This window comes from Acanthochromis polyacanthus, chromosome 23 (assembly GCF_021347895.1).
Source record: "Acanthochromis polyacanthus isolate Apoly-LR-REF ecotype Palm Island chromosome 23, KAUST_Apoly_ChrSc, whole genome shotgun sequence".
Lineage (NCBI taxonomy): Eukaryota > Metazoa > Chordata > Actinopteri > Pomacentridae > Acanthochromis > Acanthochromis polyacanthus.
Window position 1 is genome coordinate 1,852,629 of NC_067135.1, and position 17,285 is coordinate 1,869,913.

Consider the following 17,285-nt stretch of genomic DNA (forward strand, 5'->3'; position numbering starts at 1 on the left):
GTCCATGTTCAGTGTGGTACACACCTTTTCACCAAACAGCAGGGTGACTACTTGTCTCCCTTTAAATAGGCAGACTGACTGATTATGAGTTTGGAAACACCTGTGATGTCAATTAAATGACACACCTGAGTTAATCATGTCACTCTGGTCAAATAGTTTTCAATCTTTTATAGAGGTACCATCATTTTTGTCCAGGCCTGTTTCATTAGTTTGTTTTTTTAAATAATTATGTTAATCAACAATTCAAAAGTGATGGCTGTTTTTGAATATTTAATTTTCAATAAATTTTTATTTATTGTTACTTTTGTGAGTTTCAAGTGATTTCAGTGAGAATTGTGGGTTTTTCCTTCTTTAACTGAGGGGTACCAACAATTTTGTCCACGTGTGTAAATCCCCTGAAGGTGAAATCAGTCAGAGACTGGAACAGTTCACCATTTCAGGCTGTAAATGTGTTTATTTCTGCTGTAAAGTTGGACATTTTAACATGGAGCTCAATGGAGACCGACTGACTTTTACAGCCGCCCCGGTGGACACCTGAGGAACTGCAGGTTTTTGGATTTAACTTTCAGGGTCGAGTTCAGGGTGTCAAACATGCGGCCCACGGGCCAAAACTGGCCCATCAGAGAGCTGAATATATATAAAATATTTTATATACAATAAGACAAAAACATTTCTTCTTGAGTACAAGCTTAGGGTACTTGTGAGATACTTGAGTATTTTGTTTTTATGTTACTTCAAACAGAAATATATTCCATCCATCATCCACTCATTCATTCATTCATTCATTCATCCACTCATCCATCCATCCATCCATCCATTAAAAACAGAAGACCAAGACTTTGAACGAACAACTTCATTGAAAATTATTCAAACAACAAAAACAACTTTTAAATTAAACCAGCGAAATTAAAAATCCCATAAAGAGGCAATCGAACAAAAAAAGGCACTTCGGAGAAAAAAGAAGATCAGATGGTAGAAATGAAAGCAGGACATTAAAATCCATCAATAAATAGAAGAAATACAGCTGATTATTGCTGCTCATTCAGCTGTGAACTCCATATAGAGGCCTGTTTATCACTGCAGCTGAAATACAGAAAGAGCAGTGACTACTAGAGGCCTGGATGGTTAGCTTAGCTTAGCATAAAGACTGGAAACAAATGGAAACAGTTAGCTGAGAAGAAACCAGATTTGATTTGGGAAAGTTTTAGTTTAATATTCTCGATTTTAAATGTGTGATGAACACATGAGATACTGTCAATGGGACTGTAATAAGACGTGAATTTATAAAGTAAAAAACAAACATCTCTAAAGCTGTGACTGATTCGAGATGAACTAATAAAGTTATAATTAAATATTATTTCAATGAGTAAACAAAGACCATCTGGAAGCAGTTTCTGAGCTCAGGAGCAGCAAAATGCATCAAAAATAAGTAAAAAAACAACATTGATGCTTCGTTTCACAGGCTTTTTGAAGACTTCATGCTAAGCTAAGCTAAGCTAAGCTAAGGTAAGCTAAGCGGCTGTAGCTTCACCAAGTGTCTGGAAACTCAAACATTCATAAAAATCAGGGGAGCAACTAAGAAACATATGAATTTTATTAGAATACAGATTGTTTTCCTGATATAAACCACAATTATTCTACAGAATTCCATCAGTACTTTTCCTGGTTCCTTACAGAGAACCTGGTTTCTGCCTAAAATTGTCCTTTTCAATATATTTTAGTTAAAACATTCCAATATGTACATTTTCTGAAGACTCCTCTTCACTTGAGTCATTTCAGAGACTTTTTGATATTTTGGACACATTTTTTTTTTAGTAATTTTAGACAAGAAATGAATGATTTCTTCAGAAGTTTGTCATGTTTGACACATTTTGAGTAATTTGGGACAAATCTGGACACAGGTTTAGTCAGCTTGGACAGGTTTTCTTGAGCCACTTTGGAGAAGTTTGTCTTTTTAGGCAGTGCATTCTGGGTAAACTTTCAGGGCTCATATCAGTACATGTGATAGGTGGTTGGTCAGAGCACAGAACCAGTTTGATCAGACAATTAAGTTGAATTTGGTGTTCTGTTTTTGTGGAAAACATACAGCAAACTGCTGAGCTTCAGCTTTCTGCTTATCTAAGTCTGCTTTTGGTGGTTTGGATCTACATTTAGAGTCACTTTGCTCTTTAATAAACCAGTTTTTATCCTCTGATTTGGTTGGAATCTGCATATTTTGACCTAAACACCTTCTGTTGAGGTTAATCAGTGAAAACAGTCCAAATATTCTGACCCCAGATCAGTAAATGACCAAACTTGATCAAACTAATCTGTGTTGTTTCGCTGCTGCCACTCACTCCTCAGCTGCGTTTAGAAGCTGCTTCGGTCGATGTGTTCCTGCTCCATCTGAGACTTTGCCTTCTGTTTCTGCAGCAGGATGTGTTCACAGAACTCCTTCACGGCTCCCAGTCCTCCCCGTTCGTGGCAGGTGTACTTGGCGGCGTTGATGGCGACGACCGGAGCGTCTCCAGGTACGGCACTCAAACCGGCCAGGTTCAGACACCTGACGTCCGCCTGGCCGTTACCTGGAGGAGAGAAGAAGAAAATAGACTAATCTAATCACAAAATGGTGTGAAACAGCCAACATGTGATGCCAAATGAAGACATAAAACGACCAAAGTACGGTACAAAGCAACCATAAAATGATGAAAAACCACCAAACTGGGACAGTTCTGTGTGTTTTCCTTTAGTTTATGTTTAGTTTTTCTCATGCTGTGTCTCATTTTTTTTACTTTCTATGTCACGTCTGTCAGTTTGTGGACTGTCAGACATTAAACTGCTATATAACATAGTTTCAATACTACGATACATCCCATAATACTGATGCTCAAACTTAGTCACAGAGGAAATGAACAGACACCAGATTTAGTGTTCAGACTGACACCTGGATGGATTTAAACTGATCTGGCTACAGTTATTAAACGTGTTTCTCCTCCTAAATGTCCTGGTTCTATCTGCTGGACTGATGAAGTTCTGAGGCTCAGAAATGATGGAAAAAGTCCATTAAAAAGTGATAAATGTGGACCCTCCTGTGTGGACTTTAAGGACCTGGAACTCTGAAAATATTCACAGTATGAAGGTAGAACTTTGCTTCCTGAAATAAAGTTCCAGATGATTGTGAGGAGGTTCTGGTTGAAGGTTCTGGTTGTTTTTTGGTGGACTGACCCTTTGTATTCCTGTAAATAACTCCAGTTCCTAATGTTTTACCGATGTACGCCACGTCTTTCCAGTCCAGGTTCTTCTCCTTCAGGATTGGCTGCAAGTCATCCAGAGGCTCCGCCCCCACCTGCATCACCTGGCAGCCCATCCTCGTGGCCAGCTTGTCGGCCAGTGATCGGGTCACTGGGTCCTCACTGGAGGTCAGCAGAATCACCTGGAGGAGCAGGACAGATGGTCAGGTGTTGTTGTGTGTTTGTTGTTTGTGTTGTTTGTGGAACAAATAAAGACCTCCACGTCTTCTCTCTGCACCATCCGGATGCCTGCCGTGTCCTTGGTGTTGATGGAGACCATGTCCTCTCCAGATACAGACAGAAAGATCCGTCCTTCTGTCAGACATCCAGAGACGTTACAGAACATCAGACGGACCACCTCTGGAGTGTCCCGACCAAAGTAGCCGTACCTGGAGGAGGAGAAAGGAGCTTTTACCTTCAAACAGAAGACCATGAAGCTGTTCTAATAAAACTCCTACAGCGACTTCTTACAACTTGGCTCCCAAAAGTCACAACAAAACCAGGAGACAGCAATGGTGTGGTGACTAAAAATGGTTTATTGCCACGCAAAAACAACCAAATGGGCCTTAAAAACCCAAGCCAAAACCCAGAATCATGCTGATGGAGCTCCTGTCAGAGAGCCGTTTGAATGGAAGTGGACAGAATAAGAGCAGCTGAGCCACTGGATCAGGTGAGGACTGGAACAGACACACCTGGTGTCCAGGTGGAGGGTCGTCACACTGAATGTGGTGAAGACACGGACAGGATAGTTTACAGCAGATCAGAATGATTGAATGGATCCAGCAGAGGACACATTATGAAGTATTGGTTCTGAACCGCTCATGACCCAAATACAGAAAAAAAACAGAAGCAAAAAATTTAAAAAAATAAATTTAGAAAAAATAAATGAGCAAAAACATAAAGTAAATAAATCCCCAAAAATAAATAGCATAGGCAAAACACAAAACAAAAATTTAAAAAATATATCTAAATCATTTTTTGCTCATTTTTTTTCTATATTTGTTTTTCATATTTGTTTTCTTTTTGCTATTTTTAGCTATATTTCTTTTTTATATTTTTTTGTGGTTGTTTGCTCTTTTCTCATTTTTTTCTATACAAGCATATACATTTTTTTGTTTATGTTTTTTTAGTTTTTTGATTATTTTCTTCTATATTTGGGCTTACATTATTGTTATTATTATTCATCATTTTTTGCTATTTTTCTAGATTTGGGTTTATGCATATTTACATAATTTTTTGGTTTATTTATGTTTTTGCTCTTTTCTTTCTATATTCAGCTCTTCCAGGGTTCAACCTATCGTTGCTCTTCCTACCTGAGGACTCTCTGCTCTGCTACCGGCCAGTCGATGTCCACGTCGATGTCCACGCTGTACTCAGGCAGCATCTCATAGTAGGACACCTTTCCTTTCTGCAAGGACACAGTAAGACCATCTTATAAAACCAGTTAGAGCTTCTTCTGTCCGTCCAGAGTCCAGGACGCTGCTCAGCTACCTGCGGAATCCCCTCCTTGATCAGCTTGCTGGTGTTGAAGTAGAAGGATCCGTTCTCACACAGTTCTCCGTCCCAGTCCTGACGCCGAGGACGTTTAGCCGGGTCCAGATTCAACGGCTCCGTCAGCTTACGGGCTGCACGGAAGAGGAAGAACAGGTCCCAAAAATGGTTGAAAATCATTTAAAACATGCAGAAAAAGGATGTAAAACAGACAAATGTTCCCCAAATTACTTAAAACCTGTCTATAAAAACTCACATTTGCCCAAAATAGTTGAAAATGATTCATAAAATGACTCAAACGTGTCCTCCATAACTAAATCTCACCCAAACGGATAAGAAAATTCATTAAATTATTCAAAATTTATGTTTATTTTCCTCTCAAATAACTTAAATAAATTTGTAAAAGAATAACAAAAATGGAAATATAAAGAAAAACACATAAAATAAAAATAAATAACGTGACAATATAAAGCAACATTAATCAAAAAATGCATCCATAAAATAAAAGGCTGATAAAAGTAGAAATATAAAGACAAATTAACTAATAATAAACACGTATGAATATACATTAACGTGAACGTACATCCCTTCTTGACCTCCTGCCAGCGGAACTGGTGCCTGCGGACCACAGAGAAGACCGAGTCAAAGCCCTGCAGCATCATCATCTCCAGCGCCCCCTTCAGGTGGAACGGGTGGAGACACGGAGACGTGGCCTGGATGTTGCAGACCACGTCCACCTCTGAGGAAACCAACAGGTCAGGAGTGTTTTAGGGCCTGCAGCTCCACAGTCTGCACACATCCAGGTGAGTTTGCTCACCTGGGTTCAGCATCACAAACTCCTGCATGGTTTCCAGAGACGTAGAAGAATCTCTGGAGACTTCAGCGCTGCGCCGGTGAACTTTAGCCCCCCAGGACTTCGCCACTTTCTCAATCTCGTTGTGGTCTGTCGACACCCAAACACTGAGAAAGAGAAGGAAAAGCATCGTTATTATTATCATTATCATTGCTATTATTATTACTGTTATTATATAGTGTTTGAAAACGTCTAGTGCAGGGGTCGGCAACCTTTAACACTCAAAGAGCCATTTCGACCCGTTTCCCACAGAAAAGAAAACGCCTGGAGCCGCAAAATCCTTTTGGCATTTAAAATGAAGACAACACTGCATTTATCGCTTTTTTACCTCTATGCCCTTGTTAATCAGTCGTGATTAATTAATTACAAAGCCTTTAATTAGATAGATTCATTGTTTTAATCGTGTCCTTCCACTAATATTTATCTTACTTAGTTAATGTCATTTTTGCTCCTGGACCTCACATGTTACGTAATGTTAGCTGGAAATCAATAATTTGCGAATGTCTATTTAACTTGTAAAGTCTATTTATCTTAAGCCAATAACTTTTCTCCGGTAAGTCGCTGCCCTATTTTCCAAGACGACACTCCTCTGACTCTCTGACCTGCTGCCTGGAAATGACATTGAGCCGTGTTCTTGCGAGTAACGTGTCTTTCTTGGAGTGGAGCTTTAATATACAGGCTTGCCATTCTTGAGTACAAAACGATGTGAAACTACAGGCGTTGCTTCTCCAGGAGTAAAACAAAAAAAAGACATGAAACGTGTGGGAATTGGAAGGTCCGTGTCGTCTCTCTGCATCCCAGCAGCACATCCGGTGGAGTGACACGGCAAAATAAGAGCGGTAATTTCACAATATAACTCTCTATATTAAAATGCATTGAAACGCGCCTGAAAGGCAGAACACTTCATTTTCCAAAGTTACAGGGAGCCACAACAGAGGGCTGAAAGAGCCGCATGCGGCTCCGGAGCCGCGGGTTGCCGACCCCTGGTCTAGTGCTTTCTTGTTTTTGTCCTTTTCTGTTTCATTTCAGTTATTTAGTGTCTCATTTTTGTCGTTTTTGTCTGATTTTGTCTCTTTTTTTTATCATTTTATTGTGTCTGTCATTTTGTGTGTTGTTTTCATCATTTTTTGTCTTGTTTCTGTCATTTTGTGTGTTGTTTTCATCATTTTTGTCTCGTTTCTGTCATTTTGTGTTGTTTTCATTATTTTGTGTGTTGTTTTCATCATTTTTTGTCTTGTTTCTGTCATTTTGTGTTGTTTTCATCATTTTTGTCTCGTTTCTGTCATTTTGTGTTGTTTTCATTATTTTGTGTGTTGTTTTCATCATTTTTGTCTCGTTTCTGTCATTTTGTGTTGTTTTCATCATTTTTTGTCTCGTTTCTGTCATTTTGTGTTGTTTTCATCATTTTTGTCTCGTTTCTGTCATTTTGTGTTGTTTTCATCATTTTGTGTGTTGTTTTCATCATTTTTTGTCTTGTTTCTGTCATTCTGTGTGTTGTTTTTCATCATTTTTTGTCATTTCTTTCATTTTGTGTTCTGTTGTGTCGCTGCATCTGCTGTGCAAATCCACTGAATCATTTCCAGTGAATCAGTAAAAACTTTTAATTTGTCGCTGCAGTCAGTTATTATAATCTGAAAACCTGTTGAACAGTCAGTCAGTCACACTTTGATGAAAAGTCAAAGTCCATACAGACTCAGAGACACATGGACGTTACAATCTGAATGAATCTACCTTCAGCGGGTCCTCATGACGTCACCCAGGTGTGTGCTCACCTGTCGAACATCTCGGAGTCCACGGCGGCTCGCAGCACCCATCCGATCAGCGGGACTCCAGCCAGCATCTTGATGTTCTTCAGCGGGATCCCCTTACTGCCTCCCCGGGCCAGGATCAAGGCGGCGACGTGTCTCTTTCGCTCCGTTGACCGGGTCTGCTTGGAGCCGCTCGATGCTCCGTTCTGGGCTCCGTTATCACCGGAGAGGGCCCGTTTCCTGGAAGCCATGGCGGTTAACGGAGAGCCTGTGGCGGTTTGTGGAGAAAGAGAGCTGAAGGAGGTGGAAGAATCAGAGAACAGACAGAAACTACCAAAGCGAGAAATACGGCCGCCATCGAGGGGTCCGCGCAAGATGGCGGCGAGTCTAAACACTCTTTGAGACGTCTGCGATAAAATTCGACTCCAAACTTTACAACGTCGATATTTGATAAACCAAATGTGTTACTTCAGCCATTAAATAAGACAACGTTAAGAAGAAAAGCCAAAAACTGCGCGGAAAGAACTTTACTCCTGGTAAAAGTGAACTTTGCATAACGAGTGTTTTTGCTAACTGCAAATCTTCAACATCTTAGCTAGCAAGCGCTCCCAGCCAGAGAAATGTTGAAAGCTCAAGACAAGAAAGAAGAAACTAAACGCAAGTTAAGAGTTTCAGCAGTATCAGCGATGATGGAAGAGCATGATTACACAGATGTAAACAGCTCTGAGGCTTTGGAGGTCGATCCAGGGTTCGCCCCCCAGCCCGATTCACCCAGCAGCAGCCCGGCGCCCAAGAAAACCTGCGGTGGGAATCGTGAGCCTGAGCCATCTTTACTGTCCATACTGAACGACAGGGCAGAAGAAGTTAAGTGTATGATAAATCTGAACTCTGACGACATCAAAGAAATTAAGAAAGCCATTGAGCATCTGCATGAGGAGGTTGGTGACATCAAAAAAGAGAACATGGAGCTTAAAACGAAATGTGCAAAGTTGGAGTCTGACATGGAGAATCTACAAAAGCGCATTGCAGACGCAGAACGCTACAAGCGCAGGTGGTGCCTTCGCCTCTATGGGTTGCCCGAGCACGGCGAAGAAAATGAAGGAGAAGGTAACGGCAGTTTGCCAAAAAGTGGCTTCTGCGCCGGAACCAAAAGTTGCAGAGCGAATTGATGTAGTCCATCGGCTTGGAAGGAAACGTGATGACAACAAGCCCAGAGCGGTCATCATCCTGTTTGCTTACCACACACTGAGAGATGAGATATGGAGAAATGCAAAAAACAACGCATATCTACGTGACAACAAGCTGCGTTTTGGAGAAGACCTCACGAAAGAAGATAAGGATGTCAGAGCTGCGTTGTGGCCCATTATTGAGAAAGCCCGGAGCGTTGGAAAAAAAGCATACTTCGTGGGACGTAAAGGTCAGGGCCGAGATTACCCATCTAACACCTGTGCACCTCCCGCATACAAACAAAATGGCGACCGCAACAGACCGAGGTTTCTCTCGTGCGCTTTCCTCTGTTTTGCACGGGCTGAATTAGTTTGGACTACTTCTTCTTCTTCTTCTTTTAATTCCGGCAGGCTGTACGATAGAATGCGTAATGCTGCCCTCCACTGTTGAAAGGGAGAGCTTAGATTTTCCTCAGGACCCCTGTACGGCGAAGGAAGCTGTTAAAACTACAAAACATCATGGCGGAAAGGCAATTGTTAGGTCGCTTAGTGATTGCTTCACACATGTGTTACGCTGATTGGCTCTCTCCAATTCAAGCTGTGATCGGTAGTCCCGCCTCTGGGCTGGATTTGGTTCAATGGAGCAGTTCCAGACTGACTTTATGTGTATTTGTAATACACAATATAAAGGCTGTCTGGTCCCCAGGCAAATGCAGCACACCTGCATTTGCCTGGGGTGTGGAACTACAATTTACATAAAGTGACAAGTTATCATCCATGCTGTGAAAATCCCAGCCTTGGATACGTTTCTTCTTGGTCAGGACAACCTTTTCAGAAAGATATTCTTCAAAGAGTCAAAGTTCTCGTAGTTTCACAAAATAAAATATACTTCAGTCCTTCCAGTTCAGAACTCGTGTGAAATTAACATTTTCTTTTTCCTCTTGTTTTCCTTTTTCTGGAGTCACCTTGAGCATTCTTCTTTTTGTTTCGTTTAAAAAGCCTCGACTGTTTCTTTGGTTCGGGCATAGCGGGGCGGCTGTGGATCAGGTGGTAGAGCGGGTCGTCCAATGATTGAAGGATCGGCGGTTCGATTCCCGCTCTCGCCTAGTCGTGTGCTGTTGTGTCTTTGGGCAAGACACTTAATCCTCCTTTCCTCCAGTGCTCTTCACTGGTGTGTGAATGTTGGTGGTGGTCGGAGGGGCCGTAGGCGTGGATTGGCAGCCACGCTTCTGTCCGCCCCAGAGTGAGAATGTGTGAGCGTATGGTTGAATGGAAGCAATTGTTGTATAAGCGCTTTGAGTACTCTGATGAGTAGTAAAGTGCTATATAAGAGCAAGTCCATTCATTCATTCATACACCTTCGTGAGGTTAAAAAAAACGTGCAGATGCTAAATTTGCGCCTGTGTCAAGTGGAAGCTCCGACCAGAGGCGTGCAGGGGCAAAATTTCGGCCCGGAAGAATTAGTACTATAGCATGAAAGTAAATTTGTTTCTTTATTCTTCAATCAAAAAAGTTGCTCCAATCGCAAAACATGTTTTCAATCAGAAAAAACTTGACTTCAATAAAAAAAACATTTTCAATCAAAGAAAAAACTTGTTCAAACGCAAAAAAAAAAAAATATTTGAGACCCAAATAATTGCATATAAACACGTTTTTTCTTTGATAGAATTTTTTTTGTTGTTGTTGAAAATACATTTTTTGATTGAAGTCATATTTTTGGATTTGAGCCATATTATGGGTAGGACATTTGTTTCTTTGTTACTCAATGAAAACGAAAGCAGCCCAACCTCAAAAAATGTTTTCAATAAAAAAAAAGGTCACTTCAATAATAATAATAAAAATTCAATCAAAGAAAAAAAACGTTTTCCCAATAGAAAAAATATTTGAGACTAAAAAACAAATGCATTCGAACACGTTTTTTCTTTGATTGAAATTTTTTCATTGTTGAATTCAGTTTTTGACTGAAAATATATTTTCTGATTGAAGTCATATGTTTGGATTTGAGCCATAAAATGAGTAGGACGTTTGTTTCTTTATTACTCAATCACAAAAGATATAACTTCAATCAAAAAAAAAAAAATTTTCAATCAAAGAAAAAAAAGTGTTCGGAGTGTTTCGACTTTGTTTTGGCATTCAAACACCTTTTTTTCCTATCGAAGTGAAAAAAGTTTGGAAGCCTGTTTTTGCGATTGAATCATTTTGACACAAACATCCCACAGTGGGCGGATGCTTCTCCATTGGTCGGGCATGTTTGAGTGACAGGTGTCCACACCAATGACGAATCTCTCTCCAGAAGAAGCTAGAAGCTAGCTACTTGCGTGCGGGGAAGTCAGTCTTTTCTATAGTCGTATGTTTGTGCAGCTGACGCTGCATCTGTGGTTGCAGGCGCAGGCCACTACTTATTCCACCACCAGCTGCAGCTGCATTGTAGTATCCATGATAATGAATTTACTGTGAGTACAATGACCTCAGCACACTCCCACACCTTGGAGCGGAATGGAGCCGGGCTGAGGACGGTAAACCGGTTCAGCAGGTATTCAGTTTTAGAATATAATATTGTACTGGCAACACAGCATATCTTTGTGATGGCTTAAATCAAAGTTTACAAATTGTATAGTTGTAGTGTTAAGTACGTCTGACATTTTACATCTGCTTCAGTTCAGGTTTAAATGAAAATAACTTAGTATCATTCATGAATATCTGTCACAATCAAACTAAGATAAAATGAAAACAATTAACATCATTACTTCACACAGAAAGTACGAATATAGCAACTTGAAACACGTTTTCTACCAAATTTATACCCTTTAAATGCATATCGCACGGTAACATCACAAATGTGTCTCCGTTTGCATGAAAACAAGAATGAGCATAACATTCACACACAATTAAACTTATCTGCTCTCAAAGTTCCTGAAGACACCAGCAGTTTACTTTCTACGTTTCTCAAAACACACAGCAAACATATATGCTTCACCAGGTGTATTACATTCACTTACCTTACCTGTAAAGATGGATAATAAAGGAAAAACACAGACACGCTGTTACTTCAGTCACATCCAGTGTTGTAATGGACGAACGGAAGCAGCGAGACGGGTCTGTCTGCAGGCTGCAAGAGAGAGGCGTGTCGCAAAGTAGGCGTGTCGCAAAGTAGGCGTGTCGCAAAGCTTCGCATCACTTTGCGACACGCCTACTTCACGACACACCTCTCACCGGCAGTCACGGAGAAACACGCGAGATATGAGATTTGAATCTTCAACCATGGTGGGTCGTGTCCACACCGTAAGTTTTAGCATATTTCATGTAATAAATGTGAATGACTTGCTGCATGTTGTTGTTTCATAGCTATGGTGATAGGCGATATTATAGTATGTAATATTATTTCATTGAAGAAACAGGAGTACACCAGCCTGTTGCTGTGTAAACGTCACAAAAAGAATGACTGAACGCTGCAATGTGTGTTGTAATAGGGTGACCAAACGTCCTCTTTTGTCTGGATATGTGTACCGAGGGTGTTTTATAAATTCGTGTAAATTCTCCACTGTGCTCAGTCCGTATGTTTCGGTGTTTGATATATGTTTTTTACATTATTTCATATTACGTATTTATGTATTTGTCAAGTAAGACTTGAAAAGAGAGCTATTATTTTGTTTTAATTGATATGCTAATACAGAAGAGGCATTATGTAACCGTATTTTCTTTAAATAACAGTGATCTTGCAAAGCAGCTGGTTCCAGGTCCTTGGATTGAAAAAACAGGCAAAGACATCGAGGTAACAGTCTTCAAGATTGCATTACTTCATCAGAACATACAACTGCATTTATCAAGTGTCCTCTGTTGCTGTGTCCCAAAAAGAGGGTGGCCTGCAGTGAATATTGTAACTATTTTGCTCAAAACTTTTTTAGTATTAATATACATCCCCATATAAACTGACTTGGCCCATCAAAGCAATATCATGATACCATGCTTTTTAAAACAAATTGTATTAGATACATTTTGATATTTGTTCTACTATCGTGGTGCAGGAGCTTCTGAGACAGACACATGCAAATGACTGTGGCATTTTTATGATGATGGTAAGCTTTCAAACATGGAACTTTCAAATTAGCTGGACATGTTTTCAGTACCTGAACCTGTTTAATGTTTCTGACACAGTACGCCTGGTACCTCATTCTTAGTGATCCATTTGACTTCACTGTTGTAAGTTGAACCGATAATTTGATCGTTACAGTTCCTGTAAGTTTGACAAACTAGTGTGGATATTTAAAGTAGCAGCAACATACATGTACATGAAGTTAATCATTGTGGATTTGTGGAATGTGCTCTTCCTATAAGGACGACACGCCAGTTCTGTGGAGATGGTGGTGTTCTGTTATTATGGAAAACCTAATCCTGGAAGGGTATGATTGATTTAACCTTTGTTTGTCAGGCCAGCAGCAGCTGGGCCTAATTGAGCGTGATTCTGTGGTTTTGTTTTGTATGCTTTTCTTCCTCTCTCTCTCTAGGTGTGGCTCAGCAGGCAAGGAGTGGCAACAGGTGTTCTTTATTCAATCATGATCGCTGGGTGGGGAAGCAGCTGAGAGCAGTTCATCAGATCATCACCATCTCCTTCATAAGCAGACATGGCCGTAGCCAGGTATGAGGTCAGCGAGGTCCGGACCTCACCTATTTTTTTCCGAGGGTTTTTTTTTCCGCCAAATATGCCCAACTGAATAAAACATAAACTCATAAAAACTTGAAACCTCTCTGTGAAACGTGCTTGTAAATTATAAATTGTGGTAAACATCCATGGGCTTTGTGTTCTGTTTGTGCCTGTGTGCGTGTTGCGGTGAAAAGCTGTTTGATCAGCTGATGCACGTACCCGCAAATGCGCCCTATGACGCGGTTGGCAGCGGGCCAAACCCCGTTCAAAAACTAGTGTTTTTATTATTAGCACTTTGTAGACTACATCCCCGCCCATCTACACCAAGGTGATCACAATATATTTTTTAGATAATTCGGCACTAGTTCGGCCTGTCAGATCATCTGATCAAAGAGTTTAATTACTTTTATCCACAGCGGAGAGCGCGTCCGGCGCTTTTTTTTTTTGATGAGCGCCTGGCTCATCAGACAACATACAATGTATGTTGAAGATATTTCTAACCTTGCCAGTGACGACTTGTGCCTGTGAGAGGTCATTCTCAGCCATGCGAAGACTTAAAACATGGCTTAGCTCTACCATGTCCAACGACAGACTGACAGGCCTGGCGATGATGCATGTGCATCAGAAAGTGGAGGTGAACCGGGAGAATATCCTTCAACGGTGGGATGCCTCTGGTCACAGGAGGATTCGGCTAGCCTTTGATGTAAAAAGTTGATTTGTTTTTTTGAAAAAAATACACATTTTTGTTTGGAAAATGCTGATTTCACATCATTAAAAGATATTTAAACAACATCTTGTGTGACTTGTAGCCTAAAAAAAATATATAAAAATAAATATTTTTAAAAAACATTGAAAAATTTTCGGCGCACGCTTTGCGCGCGCATCATGGACCTCACCTATTCCAAAATCCTGGCTACGGCCCTGTAAGCAGACGCTGCCTGCTCCTCGGTGCCGGATCGTAGCAATAGCAACATCTATTCCTGTAATCATTCACCTGATTACTTTACCACTTCTCACCGTCATCCGTTCCTAACTCCGCTCTTTGTTCTTCTCTCCAGTCACCGGTTCAGCCGTTCCAGTTCCTGCCTCGCCACAGCCACGTTTCGTCTGCTCGTTTGAGGAAGTTCGGCAGAGACGTTTCAGCCATCCGGCGTTCCTCCCACACATCGATGGCTGTCTTTGTTCCAACTACGTTTCATCTGCCGTTTGTTTGAGGAAGTTCGGCAGAGACGTTTCAGCCATTCGGCGTTCCTTCCACACATCGATGGTTGCCCCGCTCCTGCAACCATATAGACTGCCGGCCGACTACAAACCATCAATCAGCCCTGGAACCCAGTCCGAGCATCCCGATTCTTCCGTCGTTAAGTACTGAGAGAAAAACTAATTGTTTGCCTGAGTTGAGAAACATGAACCTGCGTAGTAGTAGTTGAGATGAGACAGCTGGTTGTCAGAGCCGAGCATTAGTGAGAGAGAGCAAGTTAGTATTGATCATTTCTGTGTAACTTCACTATAAGTATTCTTGAGATTTAGTGACATTGGAAGCGCTAGGAGATTAGCTTCGTTGGTGTTTTGTATGTAATTCTTGTTGAGGAATTTAGTTTGGAGTTTTTTTTCACTGGTGATTAGTTCTCCGAGCCTCTAGTCTGTGCAACCTCTGTTTTGTGTTACACAAGATACTTCCTGTTACCCGCCCCGTTCTGGGATTTGTAGTTTGTTGCAAGAAAAATTAAATTTCATTCATTTAAAAACTTATTGTCTGTCGTTTCCTGCACCTGAGCTCCTCCATTCACCCTAACATTGTTAGATAAAAATATTGTTATATTGTATCCCTAGCTGGCCGTTTCAGCACTATGACTATTTTTCTTAGTTTATTTTTTTGTGTCTTCGGGCATGGGAGAAGGTTTGCCCATTTCACTAAGGAGGGAAAGGACATGATTTCTGGCCATCTTTCACCTGTTTTCTGACTGAAGCGGAAAAGAACAGATGATGAAGACACAGATGTAAGAATATGTGACAACAACACAATGAATGACATAATATGGTGACTTTACATGTATGTGTAATTAAGACCTTCTTCAAAGGACAGTGTAGTCACCAATAACCCTAACAGGCAGCCTTGGTTTAAGGCCCCCTGAATGGTCTCACTAGGAAGCACACCATAGTATTTGTCCTTTGTTTCATTTTATTAGTAAGTTTGAACCACCGGTCATAAGCCTGACACACAATAATAAACAGTTACACTAATATTATAAATCGTACATCGGCATTGCCGATCAGAGACCAACGGCTATCTAGAAATAATATCGGAACTAACTGAGATCTGGACTGTAATAAAAAAAATCCCCACAGTTGAACAGAGACAGAGATGCATATTATAATAGATGATATTTGAAGACATATTAAGTGTTTTCTTTTTTCAAATTTCACTTATTGTCACCATGAACTTGTGAAACTCTTGCTGCTTGCATCAGCAGCATCCTTTACAAACTGACAAAAAATGGACATTTGGAAGACCACCGACTATATCAATAAAGATTTAGTATAGTTTTGATATGTTTATCTTGGAATGTTCCATCTATTTAGAATCATGACTGGGAAGACAATGAGGGGCTGAAGGTTGGTGAAAAAGTTTGCTTGTTTATTTGTCTTTTGGTTGATAGATTCCATTTTTCAAATTAGAATGTTGACAGGAACATGTGTCAGTGGATGCAATGAGCTCTTAATCAACTTTGTTTCTCAGCAGAGCAACACATTAAAAAGGTGATGAATGTAATTAACTTCAGTTGTCATGGTTTTAAAGCTCTGGCTGACTATCATTCTTCATCAGTAAATGAATGTAGTTACCGACTATGAAATTCAAAAGCAGTCTTGTGTATGTTGTTGACTGTTCTCAACATCCAACCAAATAAAGTCTGACACAAAATGTTACACTTGTGATATAAATTATTTATTTACATTTACAGAAAAATGACCCCCATCAAGACAATGTAGTAATAACTATTAGAAATAGAACCCAAGATATAGAAGCTGACCTCTCTGAGGCATTCCTCCAGAGACTTTAGATTTTTCATCCCACACACACTCATACCTCACCACCACCAAGATGCTATTTCACTGATGTCTGACTGGGGAGTAATACAGACATTATTAATGAAGCTTTGTTTAAGGCAGTAACATTTTTCTAGATGTTCATGTGGCAATCATTGTACATATAAAGTGTGGCAATCATTGTACATAATTTAATTTACATTTCATTTAGGATACTTTTGTATTGTGTGTGATTGGATTTTTACAGATATTTTATGTTAAATTTAGAGATTGTGTGTGTATTATTGCATTATCCAGCTTCAGTGGCTAACTCTGACCAGCAGAGGGCACGTTCGCTACACAGTAGAGTGGTGATAACAAAATCTCGCGTGTTTTCTGACATGAACGAGATCACAAAATCAGCTGTTGCTAAAGTGGGCGAGTCACAAAGTGGGCGTTGCAAAGTGACGCGAAGCTACTTGGCGACACGCCTCTCTCTTGCAGCCTGCAGACAGATAGGCTGAATCCCAAACCGCCCCCTACACACTATCCCTACACACTACCCCTCCGTTTGCGCGTTCCCGTGGAGGGTCCTCCATATTAAGGGCCGTCCCAAACCGCGTAGTGCGGAGGGAGAGTGGACTGTTCAGCCCTTAAATAGCGAGTCTGCATCGATGCTCACTCTGGACAACTTTTTCAGGAAGTGCAACGTCGAAATGGAGGAGGAAACAACATATCGATGTAAGTTCCACATTCGTCCTTTATTTCTCCCACGCCTTTTTCACACTGACAGAACATCACAAAAAGAGTGGTGAAAAAAGATAAATCAAAAGAAACAAATCTTCTTCTCTGCTGATGTTTGATTTAATTGTGCACCCCCTGACACCTTAAAATTTGAACACAACTGACAGAATTCATTTATTCATTTGTTGGATTTGAAATGCCAGATAATAGGATTGGAAAAAATGTGAGTGAAAAAAAGTGGGATGCTTTCGTCTTCTGGAAGCAGCAGCGATCCTTGATAGTTGCAACCTGTGCCACAGCGCTACAGCCATGACAGTAGGTGTCTTTCTGTTACCATGGCGATGA

The 17,285-nt window shown here is 40.6% G+C and overlaps 1 protein-coding gene and 1 long non-coding RNA gene across 3 annotated transcripts; one reads left to right on the forward strand and one right to left on the reverse strand.

The window, feature by feature from the left end:
* Positions 1 to 1,576: 1,576 nt before the first annotated feature.
* LOC110945603 (N-acylneuraminate cytidylyltransferase-like) lies at positions 1,577 to 11,552 on the reverse strand. Of its 2 annotated transcripts, XM_051943811.1 has the most exons (9): positions 11,532 to 11,552; positions 7,386 to 7,629; positions 5,578 to 5,720; positions 5,344 to 5,499; positions 4,761 to 4,894; positions 4,583 to 4,677; positions 3,487 to 3,658; positions 3,247 to 3,412; positions 1,577 to 2,564 (listed from the first exon to the last, which is right to left on the reverse strand). In XM_051943811.1, the coding sequence occupies exons 2-9, from the start codon at positions 7,610 to 7,612 to the stop codon at positions 2,350 to 2,352; spliced, it is 1,308 nt and encodes a 435-aa protein (XP_051799771.1). In that variant the 5' UTR covers positions 7,613 to 7,629; positions 11,532 to 11,552; the 3' UTR covers positions 1,577 to 2,349. The 2 variants fall into 2 exon arrangements, with proteins under 2 accessions (XP_051799771.1, XP_051799772.1); XM_051943812.1 differs by lacking the exons at positions 7,386 to 7,629; positions 11,532 to 11,552 and adding an exon at positions 6,216 to 6,428.
* A 613-nt stretch (positions 11,553 to 12,165) lies between these two features.
* Positions 12,166 to 14,880, forward strand: LOC127532311 (uncharacterized). Its single transcript, XR_007939689.1, has 3 exons — positions 12,166 to 12,299; positions 12,553 to 13,163; positions 14,228 to 14,880. It is a non-coding gene; the product is annotated as an uncharacterized LOC127532311 (long non-coding RNA).
* Positions 14,881 to 17,285: the final 2,405 nt, after the last annotated feature.